Genomic DNA, 17,966 nt, shown 5'->3' on the forward strand with positions numbered 1-17,966 from the left:
TCGCAATTGAAGCGCAGTTTCTGGCAGCAACAGCATGAGCTATAGTATCTATAGAGATATAGCGATACCTATACTTATGCCTACATGTAGATACATATATACCCGTTCGTTCGTAGCTCCAACGGCGAGGCATGCGAAGTCCCTTCAAGCGTTTCAACGTACTTTTTTTTTGCTGCGCTTCGGTTTGTTTGATTTGGCTTGCTCACCTTCGGCTCGACAGCAGCAGCAGCAGCAACAACAGTATCGAACGGACGTCGACGGAGGCAGCGACGGAACTGCGAATTCGATGGAGACGTCGGTGGCGGTCTCAACCTGAAATCCAACCTGAAACTCGAAACGAACCCGAGGCTCGTGCTGTGTTTCATTTGAATGGGCACACGACGGACGGAGTTCGAATTGGATTGGCCACAGTGTGCCGGCCAAATTGGAAGCCTTTGGTTCCACTTTGCGAAAACTTTTAAATTCGCTTAACCAAATTGACAGCTTTAGGGCCATTTCAACATACGTACACGTTTGGTGTCTTCAAATGTAGATTGTAAAGGTGGAAAATCTTGTTGGTTGCAGGCTACCGTCAGGTTGAAAAAATGAAAAGCCGTTAATTTGTAGAGAATACATCGTATCGTTAATATTTAATAGTCTTCCTTACAAACCTTAGACTTAATTGTGAAAAAGTATAATTTATGTAGTCATCGGAAAACCAATTTCTGGAAGCTGGCGGATGAGTACTTGTAGCTGTAGTCATTTATCACAGGCTTCTTTTTGCAAATACCTTGGCTCGAAGGACCTCATTTCCCCATGCTCTCTCCGTCTCGTTTTGACTCTCCCCATCCCGCTTGCACACTTGATCCTGTGCCTAGGCCATAAATATCGTATTAAATATTTGCCTTAGTATCGCCTGCGATGTCGGCGTTTCGCGTTTGCATTAACGCCGAATGTTGTCTGTTTATCTCGCTAGTTATTGTTCGCGCTGCCCATAGGTGGTGTTTTGCCATTTTCGAGGGGGGTGTTCGTGTGTCCATGGGCCATAGGGGAAGGGAAAGGGGAGCAAGGGGGAGGGTTTCGGCTCTGGTTTGGTGGTTGCAAACTTTTGTGGCATTGCCAGTTGATTGGATTGCCATGAGATGAACTTGGCGTCGCATGTGAATGTGTGCGTGTGTGCGAATGAGTGTGGCAAGTGATTTATGAGTCCCCAGTGCTGATATGGGATACGCTATATGCTATGGATATACAATAGATACAATGTCATTAGCGCTCTCGCCGATACACTGCTCCTTTTTATGACGAGAACTTCCTACTTCTTTCGTCGATTTCAATTTAAGCACATAATGGCGATATCATTGACATCCAGCTACTTAACATTTAATTTTAGCAAGTTTTGCTCGTGTTAACTTTGTTTGGGGTTCACTGTGCTGCAAAACACTTAACTGCTTAAGGGAATCCAGTAGCTTGCGACATTCCTGTAATTCCGAACACTGACAAAAATCAACTAAATTTCAACAAGTGGAGTTTCTCTCTCTCTCTCTCGATCGACAATAAGTTGGAGTTATTTCTAGAAAAGACGAAGCGTATTCAAGATGATGCAGCCAGCGGAACAGATCTTCTCCTGCGGATTCGAACTCTTCGGGCGAGTACAGGGTGTGTGTTTGCGGAAGCAGACCCGAGATCTGGCCACATTGAACCACGTGCGCGGGTGGGTGATGAACACGGACGAGGGCACGGTGAAGGGTCAGCTGGAGGGCACACTGCCCAAGGTCAACGAGCTGAAGTTCTGGCTGCTGAATTTCGGCAGTCCGCGCTCGATTATCGAGCGGGCGGAGTTCACGCCCACCAAGGAGATCACTTCGCACAACTTTAGCCGCTTCTCGATTCGCTACCACAATGTGTCAGCACCGAAAAAGGCCATTTAAGGAGAATTTAGACTTGTAGTCCACTACCAAATTGTAACTGTGTATTTGCTGTAACTATTTGTTTGGACCTTTAAATTGAGCTGCCTGCGAATAGAGCCCAGTTGTGCTTCTGCGAACATCATTTATAAACCTCTAAAATGAAAAACAGGCTGTCAGCCACTAATTAAGCCGCACAAAGAAATGCTCAGCGCAATTACATGGAGGCTGGCACATCCACTATGTACTTATTTTTATATATCTACAAAGTATATATATGTATGTGAGATGACTTGGTTAGACAGACACCTGCAGCTTCAGCTTCAGCTTCAGTTTTAGCTTCGGCTTGGCCACATTTCCAGTTGAGCGACGCCCCAAACTGGCAATGAGTTTTTACGGCACACAAACAGCAGCCAACAGCCGTGAGTCGAGGCAACAGACAATACTGGCTATACGGAATATCCAGAATAACAACAGAGAGCCACAAATATTTATCGCAGTGCGGTGAACAAGAGCAGATTGACTATTCGATTGAAGGTGAAAATCTCGTAAGTCGTGACTTCTCAAGGCGGAAGGAAGTTTTGAAATGCATTTTTGGGTAACTGTTATCTGTTATGGGAATAACGGTAGAAAACCGCGAATTCTTTAGCATACTTAGTATAAATACGTACATAGGTATTTAAAAGTATGCCTTGTTGATGCGCTGTCTATCTAACGAATGCATTTATTGTTAGGAAGTTAAGGTTTCAAGTGTTGGAAAGTTCACTGTACTGTTTCCGAATTTCATTATTGACAGTTACATGTGTAAGCCTGATGTTAGAAAAGTTCAAGTTGGTTTCTCAAGTAATATAGTAAGTAATATTAAGTGTAGCTCGGTTTCTATATGCTATATTTCCGAATTTGATGATGCTACTCAAATCACAGCTTATTCCGATTTAATCCGGAGTGGTTTTAAATCAGAATCGGGCTGAAATCGAAGTGCCACATGCACTGCACGTCTTATCACATTTTCGAGTTGTCCAAGTGTATCGCAACTTGGAGCGAGAATCCAGTTGCCCAGCGTTGCCGTTGTAGCTGTTGTTGTTGTTGCGCCCCCAAATGCCCTCCATGGGTCGCTGACTACCACGACGCCACCGCCACTGCTCGCGCGATGGCGTCACTGCCGGCGTCTCTGCCGCCGAAGCACTGCGCATAATCACAACAAAATCAAACAAATGAACGGCACTGACACAGCGGCAACACCAACGGCAGCAGCAGCAACAGCAACAGCAGCAGCAGCAGCAACATCAACGCAGCGGCAGCAACATCACCGCAACAGCAACAGCTTCGAGTCGCGTGTGTGCGTGCATGTGAGGTTGTGTTGGCAACTTCGTTGCGTGTGTAACAGGCGCCCAGATTTTCCGAGAGAGCTGAAAAAGAACATTTCCACATGCGGAGTGGGGTGGAGTGTTCCCATTTGTGGATGTTGGGTTTGCGGAATTTTTATAGGTTAAGCTGTAAGCGTTGTGTGCGGGGAGGACGGTTGTAGTGGTGGTGTAGAGTGGCAAAGGGGGCGTGGCAGAGGCTGGGGCGAGTGAAGAGGGTTGCTGGTGTGGCCTTAACTAGTTTCAGCCGGCCGGTGTCGTTGCCTTATAAACGAGCTAAAAATGCGAGATAAAGAGCGCTTCGCACGACTCACTCGACTCACTCGGATTTTTGTGAGTGATTCCTGCGAAACCCCAAACACAAACCCAAAACCCCTGAATTTTCCCATGCCCCAACATTCCCCCCGTTCTACCATAAGCTTAAATTCCTTTGCGCATTCCTACGACGTTGACGTCGCTGCCTGTTTCCGGTGTCACTTCCTTATTTAGTTGTTCACGTTGTTTGTTGTTTTGTGCTGTTGCCTGGCTTTTGGGTAGGATTTCGCTGGATTTCGTCCTTGTAGGCTCAACCCAATTTAACAGCCATCAGAAAGTGGCAGCGAATTCAATTTGCCTGAAAGCCAGTCCACCCACAAAAAAAAAAAAAAATAAGCGAAGCAAAGAAAACAGAAACGGTGATCATTAGTTGGATTATTATTAGTCTATTAGTGGTAATCAAATTTATGGCACAAATACAAATTGAGGGAAAACTTTCATGACGCCAAAATGGAAATTGAAAACAGCGAGTGGGGCAGCGATGGAGCGTGGAGGGGTGGGGTAAGACAGGTTGTCGCGGCATACATAAATGCAAACACTTTGTGCAAATATTTGTGTCATTAAACAAATGACAAACGAATTGGTTTCAACATGAAAGCCAAGAGAGAGCGATAGAGAGAGAGAGAGAGAGAGGGAGAGCAGCTGACATGCAACATGCTAACAGCAGCAGAAGCAGCAGCTTATCAACCGTCTGTTATGGCTAACAGCGACATCCCCGCAGCAACACCCATACCAACAGCCACCCACTCGCACACAGATACTCACTCGCTGCGGCGCTGCAACAATGCAAAAAGCAAACTTTCTCGCTGCCCGCGTCGCAGCTGGCGTCGTGTTGCTGCTGCTGCTGTCGCTGCCAGCGTCGCTCGCGTCGCTCGAAGTCGCTTCGTTTGGCTTCGCTGACAGCGGCTCGTGCCAGTACTCAACCGACTGCCAAACGGCGCACGACAAACCAGCGGCAGCAGCAGCAGCAGCAGCAGCTGAGGCAAAAGCAACAGCAGTAGCAACAGCAACACGACGCCAGCAGCAGTAACAGCCGCACGGCAGAAACAGCAACACTAGCCAAAGAAAAGCTGAGCGCTTTTTTTTTGTTTGCGGTTCGTTCCCTCAGCGATAAAAACACAACAGCAGCAACAGCAACAACAACAAAAGCAACATCAACGACAACGGCAATATAACAAAAGAAAACAAATTAAAAAGAAATACTAAAATATGCACTTAAACTTAATGAAGAAATAAAGTGTTCGGAGTGCTTAAAAACGTTAGTGTTTGAAAAGTGAAAAGCGAAACAATTTGGTGTCAAACATGAAGAGCTACAGTACTTTTTAATCGCAAACATGCGAGAAAAACATAAACAACAAAAAATGTTGTTAAAATTCCTTAAAGAATTGAACAGTATTCACATATATAGAAGTGTTATCAGCTGAACAATAATGTACTTTCAACAGTAAATCTGCTGTGATCAAAATCAGCTGTGATTGAGTGTTAAAAAGACCTTTTTCGAAGTCTTTTGTGCTCATGGAATTTCGTTTATTATATTTACGAGATCTTCTGCTAAATTCCTGTGTGCTTTCTAGCAATTATTTAACTCAACCCCCCTGTACTGTTTATTTATTTGACATTTTATTCGCTTTTTCGTGTCTGGGGTTCTTGGATGGGAAATTGTGCATAGCAAATGCAAATTTATTAGGTGCAGACTTCGTAAGACTCACGTAAGACGTAAAATGGCAGAAATTAAAAATCATAAATCAAAAGTTCTAAATAAATCAGGAGGAAAATTGAGCAAACAAAAAAAAAAAGAAAAGTGTGCGTATGTGTGTCTGTTTTTTTTTGCCACTCTTTTGGCTCGATGGAAACCATTAATTACATTGCAGTAAATCCGTTTGGGAATTTGTACGCTCTGCATTATTTTCGTTTTCATAAATTATAAACTTTTATGTTCGATGCTTAGTTGCTTTGCTAAAATATCAAAGAAAACATTTTTGGCCAACATAAATTTCCGTTTGATTTCTCCGCGTGAGTGTGCATGAGTGTGCGTGTATGTGCTTGTGTGCCACAGTGTGTGTTACGCATATTGCTTAGACAAGTGGCCAAGAAGTGTACGGCGGAGAGGGAGGGGGGTTAGTTAGGGAGGAGCAGATCTGAGCGAGCAATTGGTCGTTTGTTATGCCCTCACCAAAAAGTGGGGCATGCTCACAATGCCATGAAGTAGAACACGTTTGGAATTGTGCATATATTTGTATCTGCACTTACGTATTCATAAAGATGTGTGCATACACGAATGGCCATCTGCGCTTCAGTTTGTGTGCCCTGCAATGGTGAAACAATTGGGCTGATTAACGGTTTTGAATTATGCAAATTTCGATGGTTAGTTACCAGCGGGATATATAGATACAAACACCTGCTGTTATATTTCTATAATTGCTCCGCTTTTCAACACTTTTTCTTAACGGAACTGTGGTTTCGGGGTTTTCATGTGTATAGTAACTAAACTATTTGATAATGTATATATATATTTGAAGGGTATCCCAGAGTTAACCACACTCCCGAACTGCTTCCACGCTTTTGTCTCTTGGTGTATAATTGAATAGTGAGAGACAAGAGCATCTAGGAATTCTTGGGCGAAACAACAGCGATAGTAATAGCAACAATTGCCTTGGAGCGAGCAACAAGCTAACTTAAACCGAACCGAGAAATCTGGCTTAGCCTTTTGGCGTTGCGGAAATTGATGCTGCCTCTGCCGCTGCCGCTGCCGCTGCCGCCGTCGCAGCCGCAGTCGGCGTCGCTGCGTTGCGACTACATTAATCTTACTTTTATTGCTCTTTCTGTTGTTACTGTTGTTTAATTAATTTTTGGTAAACATAATTTCCCATTGGGCTTTGTGCGCCAGCTCAGTTAAATGAGTTGAATAATGATTTATAATTCACTTCGTACATTTCTCGCGATTTTCATTTTCCTTTCCTTTCGCCACTGCCGCCCACTTTTTAATAATTTGCAAAAAAATTAATAGAATGCAAAATGCAATGCGAGTAAGTGAAGTGCAAATGCTAGGGGCGAATGGCGTGGAAAGGGGCTGCAAAGAGTAGGGCGCTAAACAAGGTCATGATATTACGCATACGCCGTGTGTGTCGGAAAAATATGGGTTAAGAAATGGTTAAAATAGCAAGGAATTAATTGGAGGCGTTTGTTTTCAGGGATGGTGCAAAAAAAATACGGCTTTCTGTTATGGCTGACACTTGAGCGAACGTTTTAAGTTACACTTTTAATTAATTGTTGTGAATAAATGATGGCCCGCTGGCAAAGAGGAAAACGCGCGAGAACAGTGGAACTGGAAAAAAACACGGTTGACAAAGAGCCGGGGAAAACTATTTGCATATCTCATTTAAATTGCATGCAAATTGGAATTCGAACTTGGATTTTCAGTTTTAAACTCAACTTCGAAAAAGTGTCCTTTTTTAATTCTGCAGTTTACACACTTTATTTATGTATAATATTAAGAATGATAACGAATGATAATGATAATTACTTAAAAAGAGATTTTGAAATTCTGCCTTTCATTTTAGTTGGTTTCAATTAATAATTTAATTTCAACTTCATCAATCAATGCATTAATGTTTTTTGGCCAATTTATGTGTTAACAACAGCTCCAGCAAATACTCCAAATCTTTTTCCCCTCCCAAAACGTATTGACCACGTCCGCCTCCTTTTTCTTGCGTATCCAAGGCCACTGCTCCTCTATCCTCTATCATCTTTCAGTGCCTGTCTCTCAGCACCTATATACCACACAATGTAGCAACTAGCAACTCGACTCAACCAACTAATCAAACAACACGGACGCGAAGCGAAGGCTTTCCACGAAACATTTGATGTGTTTTTCCGATGATTTTTGTGTTGTTGGTGTTGGTGTTGGGGACGAGACGATTTCCGTTTTCGGACTATAGTGTATTGTTTTTTTCTTTTTCTTTTTCTGGTGCTGAGTGGCGGAGAGTGTCGGTTTGGATTCGCCGCTAATTCGCATTAATCATACGACGCGTTGGACGCGCTCTCTATTGTTTATGCATTGGAATCATGAAAACGAAATTCGTACAAACTGAACTGCTGAACGTCGCCAATGTGGAAAGAAGCTTTTCCACATTTTTATTTTTACACGCAAAAAATTTACTAGCTCTCGTCGACGGGGAGGAGGCGAGAGGGTAGACAGTGTGCAAGAGAGATGGGTGAGGTCTTCTTACTCACGCTCTTTGTTGTTGCTTATTTTTAATGTGTCAAGGTTCGCGGCATAATTTCTGTTGCTTTATTTCATTTGCGCGTAAAGCAAACAGAAAAAATATTAAAGCGCGAGGCAGGCTGATAGACAGTGAAGATACAGAAACGAGTCACAAGAGAAGAGAAATGTTTGACTTTCTTTTTGAGCAACAGCAATCAGAATGGGTTTAAAAAAAACAACAACAGAGAAGTAATTTCATAACTAGATAACTAGGAATAGCGATCTAGTGACGAGAGCGAGAGAAACGTACTCCTTTCGCTGTGATTTCGGTGCAACTCGTCACAATGTGACCAGTACTTCAGAGAGCCCAACCTTCGATTTTCAGTATACCTCAGACCCCAGACACTTTCCCCCCCCCTGACAAAGTTATTAAGCCCCACCAGCAGCAAGACATAAAAGCCAAGACGGAGGCCAGAGCGAAGGCAAAGGCGAAGATGAGGATGTCGACATCGGAGGCGACGCATCGATAAATGTAAATGCAGTAAATGTAGTGGGGAATTAGGGGAGGCATGGGCATGGGCATGGGTAATAGGGAGACGGGGGCTCCTCAAAGGGTTGGGGCAGGCTAAAGGGTACGGTACGAGGCTATGGTATAGTTATAGGTGAAAAAGATGGAAGGCAAAGTGTGCGTGGTGTGGGGGTGGCAATACGGAGAGGGCAAAACATTTTTATTACCGCAGTGGAGTCGTAAAAAACTAAATTACTTTTAAGTTTGTAAATTGTGTGAGCTACCGCTCTCTTTCTGCACGAGCATACCCATCTCTTTCTGCAATAGGTTACATATATTACGGCACCCTGTCCATTTCCCTTCTCCCTCTTTGCCATTTCTATACCACTACCGTTTTCCCACCGCTTCTGGTCAACGCAAGTTTGCATTCTTTGTGTCACGCTTCCATCGAAAGATACCGAAAACACAGATACATTTGCAGATACAGATACAGCCAGCGAAAGAGACGGCGAGTGTGAAGATAGAGGGCAGTAAAAGAGACGGCATGATCGATGGTAGCAGCGGCAGAGGCGCAGGGAAAAACAAATTTATGAAACGTCATTTATTCATAATGAGCCAAGCGAATGGGGAAAAGTGTTGGCGCGTGTATCGAAGCGAACGTTGGTAGACAGGGCAATGTGTGGGGCGGGGGGTAGTGAAAGAAATGGGAGAGATGGGAGAAATGGGGAGATGGCCGAAACGGGCCAATTGTGTGCATTGCATTTCGAGTGTTGTAAAGTGCCATAAACTTATTAGGCGAAAGTGTTTCGTGAGTGCGAGAGATTGTGCATGAATGTGAATGCGTAATGAGTGCTATTCACTTTGTTATTCATTTGGGGAATAGTTTTGCAGGCGATTGTAATTGTTTAACCGCCGATTGAGTGGCTATCGATGACCTCAGAGCGGGGTCCTTCGCTGCTAAAGAGGACATTTTCTCTATTGAATCAATAATTTAATTAGGCTCTGTGGGTTGCGACCTTAAGTGAGTGGCTTTTGTTCCTATGTGCCAAATATGTTTTAAAGGACTTTGTACACAGTATCGATAAAAATAAAGTTTTAACTTTAAATAATAGGTTTTAAATCACTAAGTCATTCCAACAGCATCCAGTTTGTAGCTAGACTACATTGGATAACTTTTTATTTTATTATGAATATTTGGGTATATGCATCTAGAATTTAAAAAACCTCCGCTTTATCGAATCTTCACTGTACGAAGGTAGTCACAGAGAATGTTTTTAAATTGCGGTGAATAATTCTGAACGCAGCAAACGAGTCACTTGCGGTTATCCAGAGCATTTCGCAACCTTCCGCACACTTGCAACCGAGTCCTCTGCTTCTTCTTCACTTCGAAGTATTATATCGTGTGCACTAAATACTCACACAGATACATACGGTGGCGTACACACGCACACCTCGCGACCCCACACACATGTCATTGTGTTGGTTGCTGCGCCTATTCGCGGCTATTTTGTATACATTTTGCATTAATTAAAAACAAAATAAACAGCAAAAGTCGCGGGCGCTTGGCCTGCACGGAGGCATGAAAATAAAAACTGAAAAGCAAACACATTCTGATTTAAATGTGATTGTTTTCTTGTTTTTTCGCCATCGTCTTTTTTTTTGTTTTTATCCTCTTCGTTTTACGTACCCAGCAAGTGGGATTAATTTTATGATTTTTCAACAAAATGATACTTGAGAACATTTCCATATGTATAGAAAAAGCCATTAAAACACGATTTTTATTAAGAATAGTTAAGCGAGTCTACAAGAAATGCAAGTTTTAAAATATTTATAATATAACCTTTGCATACAGCAATTTTTAAATAAAGGAAAGAATCTTAAACAGAAGTTAAACATTATCTGCCATTACAAATGTGTAGATACTTCTTCTATATGTCCCATATACCCCTTGATTACACGATTGAGGGGTATCGAAAGCGCTGAAGTAAAGCAGAACAGAAACAAAAACAACAACAAAGGCGAAGCCGACGCCAACACAACGCACACTGGCGCATAAGTTCTCACACAGATACTCTGGCGTTCTGGTTCTCTTTTCTCAGTCGACTTCGGCATTCTGCCACTGATTAGAAGTGTCTTTGCCTTTTATGTTATTGTTCTGCCTCTGCACAGCTTTCTGTGTTTTTTAAGGTTTGTTTTTTTTTTTTGTTATATACATTTTGAGACGTCTTTTGTGTGTGTGTGTGATTTTTGCCAATGCTTGTGTGCACTTGCGATTTTCATGAAATTTCGCTACGGCTTTTCAATAATTTGTGCACGTCTTGCAAGTGAATTTCTTTTGATTACTCTTGCCAAGTCAGCGATGTAGTTGCCATTGTTGTTGAGTGTTAATCGAATCGTGCTTCCCATCAATGCATTATATGCGATATGCGTCTTATATACATGTGTATCACTAATTTATGTATAATTTCTCACTGTGTGCGCCGCAGCTGAATAAATCAAATTACAATCAAAAGAACTCGAGATCGACGAAGAAAACTGTGAAGAAAATCAAAAGCCAAATGCGCCCGCGAAGTAAATGCAACAAAATGCAACATTATCGACGCTGCTCAGCACTGTCGACGTCGTTACACAACACTGGTCCGAAAAGTTCACCCTATCGAGTGGTAGCCTAAAATCTCCCCACAAATCCCCGGACCAAGTCTACCAACGCGCTTCTAAATCCATCGTGCTAAAGCTGTTCAAACTTTTGTGTCTATATATCGAAGTGTTTTCAAATCCGAGCTCTCGACTCTTAATGTCCGAACTAATCAAAAACTAAACTAAATCTTCGCCCAAGCCAGCAAACGCTATAAACGAACTATCTATGAATATTTGGGTAAGATTTGGGCAACTAATGAGAGTTTTTATTACTTCGATGTTATTATCATTTTACTAACTAATGTGATAGGATATTTAAGCTTGTACCACTTTTTAAGTTATGGATAAGAGTAATTTAATACTTTTAAAATTAAATAGTTTTCTTATCCTGAAAAAGTTTTTGTTCTTTGGATTTTGTATATAGCTTATTACTATTTATTAAAGCATCAAATATCGTTTCAATATATTTCTTTAGGATTATATTTAGAATGCAGCATTGCAAGCTTTCAAGCAATTTCTATAACGTATACTTTATTTTCTCTTCTAATTTAGCAACAAAAATTCCTGAAACGACCCGCGGAGGATGTTGACAATGGCCCTGACAGCTTTGAACCGCCGCACAAGTTGCCTAATAATAACAACAATAGCAATAGCAACAACAACAACGGCAATGCGAATGCCAACAACGGCGGCAACAACAATGGCTCCAATACCGGCAACAACACGAACAACAACGGCAACAGCACCAACAACAACGGCGGCAGCAACAACAACGGCTCTGAGAATCTAACCAAGTTCTCGGTGGAAATTGTTCAGCAACTGGAGTTCACCACATCGGCGGCCAATTCGCAACCGCAACAGATTAGCACTAATGTCACTGTAAAGGCGCTGACCAACACATCGGTGAAGAGTGAACCAGGTGTGGGCGGTGGCGGAGGGGGCGGCGGTGGTGGCGGTAGCGGTAACAACAACAACAACGGAGGCGGGGGAGGCGGCGGAAACGGTAACAACAACGGAGGTGATCATCACCAGCAACAGCAGCAGCACCAGCAGCAGCAGCAGCAACAAGGCGGCGGACTGGGTGGCCTCGGGAATAATGGAAGGGGCGGGGGACCCGGCGGCATGGCCACGGGTCCCGGGGGCGTGGCCGGCGGCCTTGGCGGCATGGGCATGCCACCCAACATGATGTCCGCCCAACAGAAGTCGGCCCTGGGCAATCTGGCCAATTTGGTGGAGTGCAAACGGGAACCGGATCACGATTTCCCCGATCTCGGCTCATTGGACAAGGATGGTGGTGGCGGACAATTTCCGGGCTTTCCCGATCTACTCGGGGATGATAACTCGGAGAACAACGACACGTTCAAGGATCTCATCAACAACCTGCAGGACTTCAATCCCAGTTTCCTCGATGGCTTCGATGAGAAACCGCTGCTGGACATAAAGACGGAGGATGGCATCAAGGTGGAGCCGCCCAATGCCCAGGATCTGATCAATAGCCTGAACGTGAAGTCCGAGGGCGGTTTGGGTCATGGTTTCGTTGGCTTTGGCCTGGGTCTGGACAACCCGAGCATGAAGATGCGTGGCGGCAATCCTGGCAACCAAGGCGGCTTTCCCAATGGTCCAAATGGCGGGACAGGCGGTGCTCCCAATGCTGGTGGTAATGGTGGAAACTCTGGTAATCTCATGTCCGAACATCCTCTGGCTGCTCAGACACTCAAGCAAATGGCCGAGCAGCATCAGCACAAGAATGCCATGGGCGGCATGGGAGGATTCCCACGACCGCCACACGGCATGAATCCGCAGCAACAGCAGCAGCAGCAACAACAGCAACAGCAGCAGCAACAGGCCCAGCAGCAACATGGTCAAATGATGGGACAAGGACAGCCGGGTCGCTATAACGACTACGGCGGCGGCTTCCCGAATGACTTTGGCCTGGGACCCAATGGTCCGCAGCAGCAGCAGCAGGCGCAGCAACAGCAGCCGCAGCAGCAACACCTGCCGCCGCAGTTCCACCAGCAGAAGGGTCCTGGCCCAGGAGCCGGCATGAATGTGCAGCAGAATTTCCTGGACATCAAGCAGGAGCTCTTCTATTCCTCTCAAAACGATTTCGATCTCAAGCGTCTGCAACAGCAGCAGGCCATGCAGCAGCAGCAGCAACAACACCATCAGCAACAGCAGCAGCAGCAGCCCAAAATGGGTGGTGTGCCCAATTTCAACAAACAACAGCAGCAGCAACAGGTGCCGCAGCAGCAACTGCAGCAGCAGCAGCAGCAGCAACAGCAACAGCAGCAGCAGCAGCAGTACTCACCCTTCAGCAACCAGAACCCCAATGCGGCGGCCAACTTCCTCAATTGCCCGCCAAGGGGCGGTCCAAATGGCAACCAGCAGCCGGGCAATCTGGCGCAGCAGCAACAGCAACCCGGGGGTGGACCGCAGCAGCAGCAGCAGCGCGGCAACGCCGGCAATGGACAGCAGAACAATCCGAATGCCGGACCCGGCGGCAACACCCCAAATGCGCCGCAGCAGCAGCAGCAATCGACCACCACAACGCTGCAGATGAAGCAGACGCAGCAGTTGCACATTAGCCAGCAGGGTGGCGGTGCCCATGGTATTCAGGTGAGTCCAAGTATCCTTATAGCCAGCTAAGAAGCGTAGTAAAAACCGGATCCAGAAATCCACAATGATAGCCCTAAAATCAGCCAAATGTGTGGCTCGTTGCCTATATGGAGCTCATCCAATAGCATAACGCTACTTAATGCCATTGACACGTATGTAAATTTCCATGCATATTTAAGTTATCAGCGTAACGAAGTCAACAGCTTTTCACGAAAATCCCGACAGCAGAGGCAGCGGAAAAGTTCCAAGGGGTGGTTTTTCCACATTGAGTGAAACGCTGCCGCTGCTGCTTTTCCACTCGACCATTTCACTCAGTCAACTGACTGCTGCTTGTTTTCTTTATATTTATCTGCCTTTGTTTTTGTTGTTGGGAAAGGATCATAAATCATGTTGGGGCAAACAAGCCGAGCAAACGAACCTTTGCCCGCTTTTCCCGCTCTCTGTCTCTCTCGCTCGCTCTCCCCATCTCTCTCATTCGCCGAGTTTTTACTCTCTTGCCTGGCGTTTAACCCTCGGTTTTCCATTTCCACTCGCCAGGCGAGTTTATCTCTGTCCATTAATTTTACCACACATCTGTTCATAAAATTGCTCGGCGACCTGGCGCTCGGCTTCAGTGAGTCCTCGGCAGCGAGCGAGTGTCCTGGCGCTGCGGGCTTCTCTCGTCGGCGTCCACCGACCTCAGCCCGTCGCTTTTCCCGCCACCCCACTCGCCACGAATTTCCCGAGCTCCATGTGCGCCATTTTCATTACGTGAGCGAGAAAAGGGACACTACCAGCAAAAAGTGGAATTGAGCTTGTCTTCTATATTGCTTGGTTGTGTTTTAGGGTTTTTCTTGAACGGAAATTTCTGTTTCAAGAAGCGAAAAAGGAGCTTTAAGATCTAAGAAAAAGCGTGTAGGAAACCGAAAAAGGAAGCTAATCTATGCACAGAAATGCCCAGACAAGGGATGCAATGGAGAACGTGAGAAGCCTTAGAAGATCCAGATCCGAACAGAAGCTATTTGTAGCTAAAGCGAACAATGAAACAGGGAAATGCCAAGAAAATGATTCAGTATTTGTTAAAGAGAACTATATATTTCATTATTATTTGTTTCTAATGTATATTTGTATTATATAAATGTAGTTAATATAAATAAGGCAATCTTAGTCCACAATTTGTATTATAGCATAGAGATTACAAAGTATGTAAAGTATGCTAGATGGAATTTTATAGATTTTTTCTAGTTTTTTCTAGCTGCCTAGTCCAGTCGCATATATCTGATCCTTATTTATTGAGCTCCATTTTGGAAACAGCCCCAAAGTGCATGGGCCCATGAACATTTACTGAGCTTCGTCATCACTCATCCATATAGTAATGCATTCATCACTTGATTGCGCCACCACGACCCCGCCCCCTAGCTCCATCGCCCCCCTTGCCTTTGCCTTTGAGGGGCACTTTTTTCCGGCAAATGCATGGGAATCTCTCTCACACAAAAGCAATATTCCCTAGCCACATGCATCCTCACATATACATATACATTTACATATACATATGCACTAAACCTAACCCATATTCATTATCCGCTCCAAATTGTTTTCCTGTTATTTCGCAACAACAACAAACACAACAACAGCAGCAAGAACACCCCAACATTTCATTTACAAAATGAAAGTGCAAAACTTTTTAAGTTAAGTTTCATGTCGCTGAGTAGTTTTCATCAGAGAACAGCCAAAAAAGCATAAAAGAGAGAAAGGCGAAAGAAAGAGGAGACAGAGGAGACAGAGGGAGAGGTATATAGAGATAGAGGGAGAGAACAAAATGCTTTTGGCCTGGTCGAAAAAGGGACACGGCAACGGAATTTCATCCGATTTTTGGTCAGCTACACTGCAAAAAAGCAGTGCTACTCGCATAAAACATAATTTGTTGAAATGATAATATTTTATACCGAATTTCTCAGTCCTAATGGAATTAACATATAAATATTGAAATAGAAACATTCATAAAATGGCTTAATAATTAAATTATAGTCTTACAAAACTTTTTTTTTTTTAACAAGCTAATTTTTCTACGTGCACCTTTTCCTGGGCGCATTTAGCTCAAGTTTTACCATGAATTTCGTTCATGCATTAACCCTCGGTTGCCTGAGACTTTTCCCTCTTAGCCAACCCAAACCCCCCAGTTGCATAGAAAATAGTTGAAGCAAGTTGAGTGCCGACGAAAATGAAGGGAAAGCGGGGCAGGCGAAACTTGTTGACGATTGAGATTGAAATTTTTCGAGGTTTATTATAATTTTTTATTCAGACTGCCCACTAGCCACTCAGTGCCAGTTTCCCTCGACGTCCTTCGTGTCCTTGGCGTCTAGTTTTTCGCCCTTTACTGCGATTTTCCTCAGTGGACCATAATCAAAGGCTGTCCTGGCGAATCCTTTTGGCTCGCTTATCGGGCCAAGACACAACACGTATACACACTTAAGTCTAACGATATATTTGCATAGGACTCATTAAAAATGCCCCCAAAAAGAGGAGGCATTTGGCAACAAGGGTTGCAAAAAGCCAAAACAGCATCGGATTCAACGAGTTTTCTCGGCTCAATAATATTTTCCAAAGGGGGCGAAGCAAATTGTGGGGGAAACCTCTTAAGTGCAAGAAATGAGCGGGCAAAGTGTAAAATGTACAATGAATTTGACAAAGAACGGTGTGGCGCACAAGAAGCAAATGCTGGTGTATATGCACAATAAATTAAGCGCAGAGTGGAAAAAAAGCCGAGAAGAATATAAAGTTGGAGTGGTAGAATGTGTAGAAAAGGAGCAGCGGGCAAAATGGAAATTATACATTTTACTAATGAGGTTCTCTGCCCAAGAAGGATGACAGGCCATTTTTAATGGCTTTTCATTTGGCAAATTTTTAAGAAGGGCTATTCAGGACTTCCTATTATATATTTTTAACATAACTGTTTCAATTTGTTATTTAAAATGCTTCTGATAGCTTTAAAAACTAACATATTCTTAGTACTTCCAAGCAAACTATGTAACAGCTAAAAATCTATTTCAAATAGAAATTACTACCCCATTACATGACGATTGTAAATAATATTTATCAGATACTTATTGCGCAAAAATGTAACTTGTAGCTATAACCAAAGCAACCGACCGGGCACAAAAACCAGGCAACAGCCAAACCGAAAACAAGCGTGTAGTCCCGGCTAAAAGTTCAATGAATTCAAAATGCTGGCCATTTTGCATGTCCTGCATTAACTCGTTAAAATGCCAGTAACAACAGCAGCGGGGGGGTGTAGTTCTAGCCACCAACAAATTTCTGTAAAATACAATAAAAAGTGGTGAAGTAGGAGGAGGAGGAGTGGGGAATTCTGGGAGAACGAGTTGCGGAGGAGGCTTCGGTTGGTCGATCCGCAGGCGAAAGCGTCATCAAAATGCCAGGGCGCACAAAAGTATGCAGCGGAAATGTGCAAAACGTGAAAATGTGCGGAAATTATACTTGCGCCAGGCACACTCACACACACAAAGAGAAAGAGAGAGAGAGAAAGAGATAGATGGACAGATAGAACGAGAGAGATAGGTAGAGAGGCTACACAACGAAAGAGACAGCTAGAATGCTCCCACTGAAGAGAGGGTCATATCAGATTTTATGACTTGGCCCGGGCGACTTAATGAAGTAAGCAAGAAATGCGAGCACATGCGACCAACTTCGAACTGCGCGAGTCATCTTGTATCAAAAAACCATAAATAATTTATAGCAGCGACGAAGGAGGCAGTGGTGAGATCTAGGCAACAGCATTCGAAAGTACATATAATGAAATGAAAGAGGCGGAAAAGAGGAAAAATTACATTACGCAATGCGCAGGCGCCAAGGCAATAAAAGCAAATCCCCGAAATTCAGTTAGGTTCGCAGATTCCCGGACAACTCTTCGCATAACTCGCCTTGACGGGGATTATGGGGCCAGGAGTTATTGGACAGATTCTACATCTGTATAACCCCTATAAATTTAATTTCCCCCAAACGGTAAAAGAAGCAGAAACTTCGGCACTAAGTGAAAACGAGTGGGAGAGACAATCGGCCTATTTATGAGCGAAAAACTTTTGGCTACAAAAGAAAACATGATATTTTCCCTGCTGTTTCATAATTCAACGAATTTGCTGTTGTTTTTAGGTATCCAGTTTTGCGGATAACGCTTCGCTTTGAGATTTCGGCTTCAGTTTCAGTTACAGTTACGTTTTCATGTTCAGTTAGGTTTTGTTTTTCTGACCCGGCCCATTACCTAACGCATTTGATGCTCTCAAAGGTCACATTATTTACCTTTTATATTCCCATTCGTGTCAGTGTGAGGGGCGATTTTCCGGCGATGTTGGCAAGATGGTTTTTTTTTTTTTTTTGGCACAGCGAAAGCGGAGTTTCGTAATATTTTCATTCTGTTTTTCCACTCCTGCCGCTCTTTTTCGGCT

General features: G+C 43.8%; 2 protein-coding genes across 5 annotated transcripts in view; both read left to right on the forward strand.

Annotated features, from left to right (window-relative positions):
* LOC117138040 (neurogenic protein mastermind) overlaps window positions 1–17,966 on the forward strand; it is a 70,267-nt gene that overhangs the window by 39,287 nt on the left and 13,014 nt on the right. For 3 of the 4 annotated variants that reach the window (XM_033299851.1, XM_033299850.1, XM_033299852.1), the window contains one exon: window positions 11,464–13,527. In XM_033299851.1, the coding sequence (XP_033155742.1) occupies window positions 11,464–13,527 (2,064 nt within the window). Of the gene's footprint in view, window positions 1–4,503; window positions 4,657–10,760; window positions 11,150–11,463; window positions 13,528–17,966 lie in introns of those variants that run through there. The other variant, XM_033299853.1, reaches the window with a different exon arrangement.
* On the forward strand, window positions 1,543–2,009 carry LOC117138041 (acylphosphatase-2). Its single transcript, XM_033299855.1, has one exon. The coding sequence runs from the start codon at window positions 1,575–1,577 to the stop codon at window positions 1,905–1,907; it is 333 nt and encodes a 110-aa protein (XP_033155746.1). The 5' UTR covers window positions 1,543–1,574; the 3' UTR covers window positions 1,908–2,009.

The sequence above is a fragment of the Drosophila mauritiana genome, chromosome 2R (assembly GCF_004382145.1).
Source record: "Drosophila mauritiana strain mau12 chromosome 2R, ASM438214v1, whole genome shotgun sequence".
Lineage (NCBI taxonomy): Eukaryota > Metazoa > Arthropoda > Insecta > Diptera > Drosophilidae > Drosophila > Drosophila mauritiana.